At 36.5% G+C, this 12,800-nt stretch overlaps 1 protein-coding gene across 1 annotated transcript in view; it reads right to left on the reverse strand.

Annotated features, from left to right (window-relative positions):
* UHRF2 (ubiquitin like with PHD and ring finger domains 2) overlaps positions 1-12,800 on the reverse strand; it is an 81,004-nt gene that overhangs the window by 51,763 nt on the left and 16,441 nt on the right. Inside the window, exon 3 of the mRNA XM_015083471.3 lies at positions 9,593-9,852. Coding sequence (XP_014938957.1) covers positions 9,593-9,852 — 260 coding nt within the window. The remainder of the gene's footprint in view (positions 1-9,592; positions 9,853-12,800) is intronic.

The following is a 12,800-nucleotide window of genomic DNA, read 5'->3' on the forward strand; positions in this document are numbered from 1 at the left end:
GCATTCATTCCTTGCAGCTAGTGATTTTTTTGTTTTTGTTTTTTTTCTGAAGGGAGCAGTGCACCCACCATAGCTACTAAGGCCATCTATAAGACCATTTACTGGTTGAGATGAGGTAAGGTTTGAGACTTGCTTCAAAATAATCCAGTGGTGCCTGAGGATGCTGGTTTAGATTAAACAACACTGGCTAGGAGTTCATAATGGTTGAAGCTAGGGCATGGGTTTGTTATACTTTTCTCTCAATCTCTGAATAAATTTAAAGATTTCTATAATAAATAATACAATGCTTTGTGGTTCAGGTTAAAATCCAAACAAAAGGCTTATCCTGCTTTTTCAGTTTTCCCATATATGTACAAAATCCAAAAAGTTAACACTCATGGCTTACTGTGAGGATAAACAGCCTGCCCTAGCCCACCATATTCCTGGCTCATATTCCCCAGATGCAACCATTTTCAATTCTTAGCTATTTCTTTTATTTACATCTGTATTTTTTAATAACATGCTTGAACTTTGATTTTTTACTTTAAACTATTATTCTACCCAGTCCCCATGTATAGTTCATTTGTCTCCATTCTCTTCTTTATAACTGCTAACACATAGTGCTGCTTTAAGTGTGCACATATATTTACAATCCTTGGAACAGAGGTATGCTATTCTAAGCCCCATTTTACAGATGAGGCACAGAGGTTTTCTGGACAGGAGCAGGAAGCAGAGACATGATTCCAACTCTGATGATCTAAATCCCATTCTCCTTCAACAAACTTTTTCTTGTTTTTTGGTTTTTTTTTTTTAATGTTTGTTTGTTTTTGAGAGACAGAGAGAGAGAATGAGAGAGCAGGGGAGAGGCAGAGAGAAAGAAAGATGGGAGAATCCAAAGCAGGCTTGGAGCTCTAAGTGCAGAGCCTCACGTGGGGCTTGAACTTCCCAACTGTGAGATCATGACCTGAGCTGAAATCGAGTCAGATGCTTCACCAACTGAGCCACCCAGGCACCCCAAACTTTTTGTTGCTCTTAAGAACATTATACAAACTGTAAAACTATGTTTTTTATGATTTTTAAAACATGCTGATTAAATAGTAATCACAAGAAAATAAAGTATGCTTTAATACCTGTCCTTTCTTCCACAGCTTTGTTTTCTGTTGAATGCTTAACTGTTCTGTATTTATCATTACTTTACCTCCATTCTGTCCCTGTTGTTAAAACTCCTGTACATTCAGACATTTCAGGCACTCAACCAATCTTTCAGGCTTTAAAACATCTTTTTTAGAGACCTCACCCTAGTCTAACCTGGACTAGTGTGCTCTGTGCTCTGTAAGCCTATACCTGTTCCACAGCTTCATGCTGGGATCTCCTTTCATTACTTATTTTCCTAACACAGTCTCCCTCTTCCTTGGTTTAAACTCTGAGCAGGGTGGGAGTAGTTAAAATGCTCTTTCATATAAATTAACCAATCCTCTTGTTCTCAGTTTTGTTCCATATGCCTACCTCCAAAGTAGCTCGTAAATCCAAGGCCTGAGCCTTCCAAAGGTTCTTCAATGCCAATTTAGTTGCTTGTTGTTGGCTTCTCATCCTTTAGGTTCCAGTTTTCTCCAGCCTGCTAAGTTAGGTATCATTTACCTATTAGCTTCGTACCTTCCAAAAGTTAGCTGCTTCCTTTTCTGTGTACTTTATTCCTATTTCATTTGTTATCCTTGGGGTTTTTGCATCTATTCTTTTACTGTCTTCTAGGAGGGTTTAAGAAGTGGAGACAAACAGCCATCTTAATCTGCCATGTTTAAATGAAAAGTCTTTACTCACCTTTAGTTTTACTGCTTACTACTCACCATATACCTCCTACACTCCAGCTACAGTAATCTACCCTCAGGTAACCCTGTTATGTTTCCTACTTATCCTTGGTACCCTGCTATTCTCCTTCAGGAATACAAAAGTTATCTCCTCTACCTTGTACTCTTAAAGCCCTAGGTACTCTAAAAGCTAGGGGTGCATATTTCTATCACAGTACTTACGACTTTTCATTGAGGAGCAGGTACCATGTTCACACTTAAGTGTGTTTGGGATATACCAGGTCTACAAATGTTTGGAAAGATGTAACGCATTAAATAACAAAGTCTACTTTTATATAACTAAGGCTCTTAATCAACTGTAATAAACTATGACCATTATATTTCGAAAAGATCCTTCTGAGTCTCCTTCCTTGAGCTAGATAGTTAAGCAGGACCACGGAATTCTATGAAGAGCTAATACCGGCTTTTTAAAGACTGTTTTTGATGTTCTTAAAAACAAAAACCTGGGGCGCCTGGGTGGCTCAGTCGGTTAAGTGTCCGACTTGGGCTCAGGTCATGATCTCGTGGTTCACGAGTTCGAGCCCCGCGTCGGGCTCTGTGCTGACAGCTCAGAGCCTGGAGCCTCCTTCGGATTCTGTGTCTCCCTCTCTCTGACCCTCCCCCCATTCATGCTCTGTCTCTTTCTGTCTCAAAAATAAACAAACGTTAAAAAAAAAATAAAAACAAAAAACAAAAAACCTGTAGTCAGTTCAACTGTTAATTACGCCAGTACTCAAGACAGCTATAGGCAGTCCCCAAAACACCATTCTCCCCATCCCTTGAGGTCCAGTGTATGGTTGAAGACAACCTCTGCAAATTGGCCCACACTGCGGACTTTTTTCAGCATTTGCACAGGGAAAACTGTAGGCGACTGAAATATTTTACAAAATGTTGGATGCCTGAACAACTTCTAAAACAGGGCTCAAGACATCCTCAAAGACTGAAACACAGAGAGATAGGAATCTATCAAGGTCAACTTTACCTACATGGTGCTGAGGGCCAACTCTATAACGTACCAAAGTATGAAACTAGGGTCCTTCTTTCTCTTATATTACATGACTTCCTGTTCTCAGAACCTGAAGTCAAGGTTTTACTCTAATGTAAGATAAATCATTCTAGTTAGCTACTTGCATTCTTTAGAGTTTAGACTACTTAGATAAGCTTAAAAATCTGTAAGCTTAGGGGTGCCTGGGTGGCTCAGTTGGTTAAGCGTCCAACTTCAGCTCAGGTCAGGATCTCATGGTTTGTGAGTTCAAGCCCTTCATTAGGTTCTGGGTTGTCAGCACAGATCCTTCGGATCCTCAGTCTCCTTCTCTCTCTCTCTGCCCCACCCCCTTCTCTCTCAAAAATAAATATTGAGAAAAAAATTATAAAAAAAATCCGTTTATTGTTGAATCACTATGTTGTACACCTGAAACTAATACAACATTGTATATTAACTATACTTAAATTAAAATTTTTAAAAATCCCTAAGCTTAAGTTTCTTCAGTAACATTCGCACTGCTCCAAATATTTGGATATCTTTTAGAGCTATCCTTCAGAGTACATGCTTTTGATTATTCTAAACTCTGTTTAGCAAAGCCAAGTCTGTTTTCAACTCACAAAACAACCACTGAGTAAAGACAGGGGAGTTAAATTTAAGGGAAATTGAGTATTATTCTTCAAAAATAGGTTTATTACTACATTTCCTTATGTGGCTTGTAGGCTAATGCTAATTTTAGACTCAAACTGTATTAACAAAGTGGTATCACTGAAACTTTCCTTCAAAACGTGGCTTCCTGGAGACAGCGTGCTTAAATAAGAACATCATTCACCTGGAGGCATGTTCTAGTTTAGCACGTCTTTAATGTCATACCGCATGCAAAAAGCATTTCTTATTCTAATTGATAACATTACTAAAATGTTACACCTTAATGTAACAGCTTAATAAAATGTCACACCTTAAATGCAAAGCATACTCAGACAATTAAGAATAACTTATAATTGCTTATAGTAGGGCTTTACATATTACATGGTAATAATATCATTTGTATAAGACATTAACAATGGTAGATAACTACCGTTATATTTTAATAATATAAACAACATAATTATGTTAAATATCTATGTTAAAGATAAAACTCTATTATTTAAGAGTATCTACCAACCTGGCTTTAATAAATGAAATGTAGAAAGTTTGATTCTATTATTACTGGGTACTTTTCAACGTTATTAGGGAAAAAAGCATAGGTCAAGTAGATATTTACTTGAAGATAAAGAAATTAAAGCTGCAAGAGTTCAAACAAAACAAAAACTTACCAATAAACCAAAGACCTAGAATTCAAACCAAATTCTGATTCTAATGCCTGAACTATGAAAGAACTACCACTCTGAAAACTTAACAGGTCTCTGGGGTACCTATTTGAAAAGCAGATTCCTGGGTCCTACCCCAGGTCCACCCTATACAGGAGTGGGGGTGAATTTAGTGTCTCTCTGGAATCTACATTTTAAACAACTTTCCTCCATGAATCTGAAGTGCTGCTGACCAGCCTTTTGAGAAACACTAATGTAAAGGGACAATGTATAAACTTAAAAAGGTGAGGGTGCCTCGGTGGCTCAGTTGGTTGAGCCTCTTGATTTTGGCTCAGGTCATGATCCCAGGGTTGTGGGATCAAGCCCTGCATCGGGCTCTGTGCTGAGCACGGAGCCTGCTTGAGATTCTCTGTCTCCCTCTGCTCCTCCCGTTACCACACACACTCTAAAAAAAACAAAACAAAACAAAAACAAAAGGAAAAGGTGAAATCAATATGTAAAGTCATTCTTCTAAGCAGTAAGCAGAAGAGCAATGATAAAGTTACAGCCCTAACTTCTTCTGTCTCCTTCTGATTATAATCCATTCAGAAAATGGCATGTCAGAGAAAGTTGGAAGGAAATAGTCTAAGTCTTTGGTAAATACACATTACAATAGGACAGTTTGGACCTCTCATTGCTGCTCCCTATACTCAATACCAACAGGACACTGACTTGATTAAAAATCTCCTACTCTCTCTCATCAAAACCCAGAAACCATTACATCTTGAAACTGCTTAAAATATTTTTGGGACTCCTTCAGAAATAGATCACTATATCAATAAAGAAAATCAGTGCTGCTCCCTTATAGAAAAACTACTTTTATCTAAAATACCACTTGATTTTATTTAGAACTGGCTCAGTGATTCTGTGCAATAATGAAGGCTACGCAAAGGTACTCAAAGGCATGCACCACAGGGTAGGAATAGCTTGAAAAATCTTAAAGAATGCTGAAAGCAATGACATTATCCTAGGACACTTCCCAGATGAGCTTTTAATTACAGCCTAGCATAAGTTACCCTGCAAGTCCCAAGTGATGCTATGGAATTTCCATCTGATTTCAATCCCACGGTAGAGCCTTGACACTGTTAAAAGCAGTTTAACCTATTTAAATGTCGTGTAACACTAATGAGTTATGGATTATCCCCAGAGAAAAAGGGCACAAAGGCATTCATGGACAGGTAAAGAACTTTGGTTCAAGGTATCTGTTCTGCAAAAAGCAATCATAATTGGAGAGATTGACAGAAAACATTTTAATTATGTTAACAACCCTATATGCAATATATAGATATTTTATAAGAATGCTTCTCTCAAAATTACAGTATGGTAGAGTGGTTGCCAAGTATGTGCTTTCCTGAATTGGGATCTACCACTTACTAGCAGTCCAACATTAGGCAAGTTACTCTTAAATCTCAGTTATTTCCACTTAACACATAAAAAAGTATCTACATCAATGAGTTTTTATAAGGATTATATAAAACAATCCAGGTAGAGTACTTGTTAGAATAATACTGTGTCAGGCACTGTACAAGATAATTATGGGGCGCCTGGGTGGCTCAGTCGGTTAAGCGGCCAACTTCGGCTCAGGTCATGATCTCGCGGTCTGTGAGTTCAAACCCCGCGTTGGGCTCTGTGCTGACAGCTCAGAGCCTGGAGCCTGTTTCGGATTCTGTGTCTCCCTCTCTCTCACCCTCCCCTGTTCATGCTCTGTCTCTCCCTGTCTCAAAAATAAATAAAAGGTTAAAAAAAAATTAAAAAAAAAAAAAAAGATAATTATTAAATTAAGCTAGTATACTTTAAAAAGAATACTTCAAAATAATTTACTAAAAAATCAAAACAAAAAGAACCTTGGTTTCTGAGGTAAACTGACATTGCTATTTTAAGTGGGAGAGGAAGAGAAAGAGGGAGAGCGAGAGTGAGTGAGGGAACACTGTAAGAGCATGGAAGACCACACAGTTTTCATGTGATTATGAAAACTCTTAACAATGTTTAAGGATTTGAACTTTGCTGAATAATTACTATTTCTTAACATATGGTATAGAAGGGGCTCCTGGCTCGCTCAGTCAGTGGAGCATGCAACCCTTGATCTCGGGGTTGCGAGTTCGAGCCCCATATTGGGTGTAGAAATTACTTAAAAATAAAATCTTTAAAAAAATAACTTCCATAAACATTTTCCATGTTTACATATATACTTCCTTATTCAAACTACTAGGTGTTTTCTAGATTTCTCTTCATAGAAATCAGGTAAAATTTAGAAATCAAGATCTCTAAAAGGGGAACACTCTTGCACTATCGGTGGGAATGCAAACTGGAGCAGCCACTCTGGAAAAGAGTATGGAATTTCCTCAAAAAACTAAAAACAGAGCTACCCTACAACGCAGCAATTGCGCTATTAGGTATTTACCCAAAGGATACAAAATGCTGATTTGAAGGGGCACGTGCACCCAATGTTTATATCAGCACTACCAATAGCCAAATTATGGAAAGAGCCCAAATGTCTAAAAACTGACAATGGATAAAGATGTGGTGTGTATATACATACATATGTACACACACACACACACACACACACACACACACACACACACAAACGGAATATTACTTAGTGATCAAAAAGAATGAAATCTTGCTATTTGCAACAATGTGGATGGAACTAGAATGTATTATACGAAGCGAAATAAGTCAGTCAGAGAAAGACAAATACATATGATTCCACTCATGTGGAATTTAAGAAACAAAACAGATGAACATAGGGGAAGGGAAGGAAAAATAAGATAAAAACAGAGAAGCAAACCATAAGAGATTTTATGAGCTGTATGAATTCTTAAAAAAATTTTTTTAATGTTTATTTATTTTTAAGAGACAGAGTGTGAGTAGGGGAAGGGCAGAGAGAGAGAGAGAGAGAGAGAGAGAGAGAGAGAGAGAGAGAGGGAGGGAGGGAGGGAGGGAGGCACAGAACCTGAAGCAGGCTCCAGGCTCGGAGCTGTTAGCACAGAGCCAGACAGGGGGCTCCAACTCAGGGACTGCGAGATCATGTCCTGAGCCCAACTCGGACACTTAACTGACTGAGCCACCCTGGCGCCCTGGCCCTGTTGGTATTCTTAAAGCATGAGAGATGGAAAATAATATTCCAAGGAGGGAATAACCAGTCCAGCACAACAGTAACATTACTGGGCTTATTCTAGATATTTTCTAGGTATCTAAGGATGATAAAACATCCTTACAGTGCATTTTTAAATTAAGTTTATTTATTTTGAGAGAGACAGTGGGAGTGGGGGGAAGACAGGGAGAGAGAACCCCAAGCAGGCTCTGCACTGACAGCCGATACAGGGCTCGAACTCACGAAACTGTAAATCACAAACTGAGCAGAAACCAAGGGTTGAACGTTTAACTGACTGAGCCACCCAGGTGCCCCCAGTTTAAGTATCTAATAGCCATGTTCTACTGATTCACTTGGAACTTACTACTCAATAAAATTCTATTACTGCTGCTAAGCCATACACTCCAAAAGCACTACACAATGTATCCTCCATCCAAGGAATCAAGAACTTTTTTATTAGCTTAGTGAGATCATTATGTACTTTACTATAGTTTTTAACTTACTTTTCCAGTAACCATGGGAAACAAGACTTTAACAAGATTTGCTATCCATCTTTATTGGGTCATGTCTATACCAACCTTCTGTTATTTGAGATTCTTATCCAGAAGCTCATCTATTTTATACTTTGTTTTATATAGTCTTTTTCTCTTTTTAAAGATGTAAATGACATTTACCTACCACTAAGCTTCTGTCATCTTTTCTCTCTTAAAGATAGTTCAACTATTATATCTTTTAAGTTGCCAACAGTGACACATTTAATTATAACACATAAAAGTATTTAGGACAAATTAATTTTAGTAAAAGAGAGTCTAAACCCAATAAGCATGAGAAGACTAACATTTATTCTAATGAAGACAAATACCTCCTTCTTTAAAAAAACAAAAAACAAAACAAAACACAACAACAAAAAAACCCCAGCCAAATCAATGCTGAGGTACAGTGATTTGTGCCCTAATTACACCAAACTCAGGCCTATCCCTGGAAAAGTCCTACTCCAATAGCAAGAGCCCCTAAAACTGTTGAAAATTTAATAAGCCTTGGTTTGCTTAGTGTTTAAAGCTTAATACCCTATTTCTTTGCCATGCCATTCTGTACAATATATTTTGCCAATACTAGATGCTTTACTGGATTATTTCTTCTATTCTCTAAGAAATAAAACTCAAAGCAAATCAGGAACTCTAATTATTGATAGCAAATATACAGAGAGCTTAAGTTCCCTATACAGTATCTTGACTCTTTGCTACATCATTCATAAACTCATAAACTGATTACAACCAACACACCAACTCCAAACCCTTTCTATCTCAGCCTTGATTTACCAATAATGCCAGTTCTGGCCAATTCTAGATCTTAATATTCATTCTAGTTGTTGGTTATATGATGTCCTGTTTGTTGTAGAAGTCTCATTTGAAATAAGCAACGTTGGCAAGTTAGCCAAAACCATAAGAAATATCAGAAAAGTAGATTAAAGTGATCTACTTTTGACCCCTTTCCAGGTATCCTGGAACTCTGGGTTAACAGCAAAGTATTTTATACCATTTTATGGCAAGAAAAATCACAACTAGTTTTGGATATTGAACTCTTATACTAGATAAAGATTTGGCAGTCTAATATTTCCACACATTAAGGTTATCATGATGACTCACGTTCATTTAGTGTGTTGAATAAATACTAAATCTGCCCCAATGGTAACTTTTACAGGATTTTGAAAATAGGTAATTAAAAAAAAAAAAAATTCAGTTTTAGAATCTTGACCCTCAAGGCAAGTTCTTAACAGTTTTCAAATGAACATTTAAAAACATTTCATTGGGAGAGGGGGAGAAGGGAGTGATTGCTGGGTATGGGGGTTTTTGTGGGGAAGGAATAAAAATCTTCAAAAATTAGTCTGTGGTCATGAACAATCCTGTGAATACACTAAAAACACTGAACTGTACCCTTTAAATGGGTAAACTGTGTATGTGAATTTTCTCAGTAAGCTACTCAACATTCTTAACCTCATCCTAAAAGCTACTACTCTACATGTTATTACATGCTTTCTAAAACATTACTGAATACATATAAAAAAAAAAAAAAACACTAATATCACAGAGGAAGAGACAAAGAGAAACTATTACATGCTAAATTAAGCCAGGTATTAAGATACCAAAAACAACAAACCACTTAGGAGCCAGAGATGACTAAGCATTAAGAAGCCCTTATTACAACCATTAAACAAAGGATAACAGACTGAACATGACCCCTAAAAGATTTCTTCAGAGACTATTATTTGAAAACAATCTTGGATGGAAGGCTTTGCTTCTATAAACAAAAATATGAAGTCCTCAATAGCATGAGCACTTACTCATCATACTCGATATGATAAATAACGTCTTCATCAGCAGCAACAGAGTCTGAATTAGACGTAGAGGGTACACTGTCCAATTTATTTGTGTTCTCTTTGGAATTATGATTTACATTTCCATTAGTCCTTTTACAAGAACTGCCATTCTTCAGTGGAGTTTTGCCACGTGAATGTCCATCAGAAGCTCTAGTAACACTACGTATACGGGCTTCAAACCAAGCACCAAGGCCGACATCTCTGGCATCCACCAATTCATTTACCTAAAAAAAGTTTAAAATTAGTTAATGAAGCTTAATTTCATCTATTGCTTCAAAAACCATACTATAACTCAAGTTACTGTGAGAATTATCAAGGTTAATAACATTTGCAGCTATTCATGTTTAATTTCAAAGATTAGATCAGAACTATTCTTTTTGGACTATACTGTGAAATCTGTTATTTACTAATATGAAAATTAACTTTCCTTCCAATTTCGTTCAATGAAATAGATGTTTTATTTTACTCCTTGCCTGGGTCTACATTAGACTTTTAAAAATATCATTCTTGTGTTCCCAAGAGTTGTTCTAGCAAGTCATTGAATAAGTATGTCACTTAGTGAAAAGCAGGGACTTCATAGTATTGTGCCCGTTATTGATTTGCTCCATTAATTTCTTCAGAATCCTAGCGATAACTTATATAGTCAGTTCAACAGAAAACAGTTAAGTATTAAACAGAAGAAACTTGAAAATGGGGGAAATTATACACATGAATAAAGAGAAGAATCTAGTGAACCTATATATATAAAATGGGGTAAGTTCCACTACCTGTTAATAATTCACTAACAAATGCATTATTTAGTATTTCAAAGAACAAAGAAAATAAAAAAGAGAACAGATGTATAAGATGCAAAATAGATGTAATTCAAGTCTAGTGGATGATTCAGAACTAAACCATGCAATCTGACAAAAGGAAAACTGTACATTAGAAAATATGACTATCAGGGGCGCCTGGGTGGCTCAGTCAGTTAAGCGTCCGACTTTGGCTCAGGTCACAATCTCACGAGTCGTTGAGTTCCAGCCCGTATCAGGCTCCACGCTGACAGCATGAAGCCTACTGGGGATTCTCTCCCTCTCTCTCTGTACCTCCCTGGCTCATGGTCGCTCTCTCTCTCTCTCTCAAAATAAATAAGTAAATAATAAATAAATAAATAAATAAATAAATAAATAAATAAATAAAATATACATGTATATGTACATATAAATAAAATATATACGTATATATATAAAGGTTTTAAACTACCAAGCTAACATACAAGGTAGACTATAGACAAAACCAAAAAATATTAACAATCACTGCCATTAGAGGTATAATATCTGACCAAAAGTACTGTAAATAATGAATACAACAGCAAATGAAAAGTTTCAAAGACATAATAACATCTGACATAATATGAGAACAAAGAGTTTAGGAGGACAGAAAAAGATGTAAGGGTAAACCAGTCTAGACATAAGAAAGAATCAGAGCTGAAACACGATATACTTTACATAAATTAATTCATTTGGACACAAATGCTTTTCTTTCTCAATAGTCACTGACAAATTTAAAGACATTTACTTTCTTACAGGCAACATTAGGTAAAACAAAAACTAAAGTTAAGGTCTATCATACTTGGGAGAATAAACTGAGACTATTCTTTCACAGCAAATCAAAATATAAGATTGTATGTAGCACTACATAATTATAGAAGAAAATGTGGCATGCAATGGATACTGAAATAGTAACAGGAAACATAAGGAAATCTAAAAATACTCCCACTGCTTATACATCACACATAAGAGAACTTACTATCTCAAAGAGGTAGGACATCCTTTGAGTACAGCAACCTGAGACTTATAATTGTAAACAAGATCTACAAATTTTCATTAAGCATATGACAATGTATATAACCCGGGTGGGGAAAAAATGCCTTTTAATTAAAAAGTAAGGTTTTTGCACATTATGTGGACATACTAAACTAGGTCAAATTTGAACGTGTCAAAATGCATGCAAGAAGTTAAAGGTAAAGCCTAAGTTTTGAATATAGTATAGAAGATGGTACTTAATATGATTAACATGAAAATAGGATACTGCCATGGTAATTTCTTGGATTTCATGGTAATCCAGTTCAAATTCAGAACTGATTGATAAGAAGTTAGGATATGTTATGATAAAAAACCCTTTGTAAAGTAGGTCTAGATGAAACATATCTCAGTAATAATGGCCTTATGTGAAAAACCCACAGCTAACACACTCAATGGTGAAAAACAGAGTTGTTCCCGAGGTCAAGAACGAGACAAGGATGTTCACTCTCAACACTTTTATTCAAATTAGCACTGGAAGCCCTAGCTACAGCAATTAGACAAATAAATAAAAGGCATCCAAATGGGGGCGCCTGGGTGGCTCAGTCGGTTAAGCGGCCGACTTCGGCTCAGGTCATGATCTCACGGTCCGTGGGTTCGAGCCCCGCGTCGGGCTCTGTGCTGACAGCTCAGAGCCTGGAGCCTGTTTCCGATTCTGTGTCTCCCTCTCTCTGACCCTCCCCCGTTCATGCTCTGTCTCTCTCTGTCTCAAAAATAAATAAATGTTAAAAAAAAAAAAAAGGCATCCAAATGGCAAGGAAGAAGTCAAACTCTCATTATTTGCAGATGACATACTATACACAGAAAACTTGAAAGACTCCACCAAATAACTGTTAGTGATAAATGAATTCAGTAAAGTCATAGGATACAAAATCAATGTACAGAACTCTGTTGCATTTCTTTTTGTTGTTATTGCATTTCTATACACTAATAAGGAAATAGCAGAAAAGAAAATAATCTCATTTACAGTTGCACCAAAAACAATAAAATTATCCAGGAATAAACTTAACCAAAGAGGTGAAAGACCTGTACTCTGAAAACTATAAAACACTGATGAAAAAAATTCAAGACACAAAGACAGAAAGACATTCCATGCTCATGAATTAGAAGAACAAATACTGTTAAAACGTCTAGACTATCCAAAGCAATCTACAGATTCAACACAATCCCTATCAAAATACCAACAGCATTTTTCATAGAACTAGAAAAAAAAATCTTAAAATTTCTATGGAACCAAAAAAAGACCTCGAGTAGCCAAAGCAATGTTGAAAAAAGAAAAACAAAGCTGGAAGTATCACAATTCCAGATTTCAAGTTATACCACAAAAAGCG

The sequence above is a fragment of the Acinonyx jubatus genome, chromosome D4, assembly GCF_027475565.1.
Source record: "Acinonyx jubatus isolate Ajub_Pintada_27869175 chromosome D4, VMU_Ajub_asm_v1.0, whole genome shotgun sequence".
In the NCBI taxonomy this organism is placed as follows: domain Eukaryota; kingdom Metazoa; phylum Chordata; class Mammalia; order Carnivora; family Felidae; genus Acinonyx; species Acinonyx jubatus.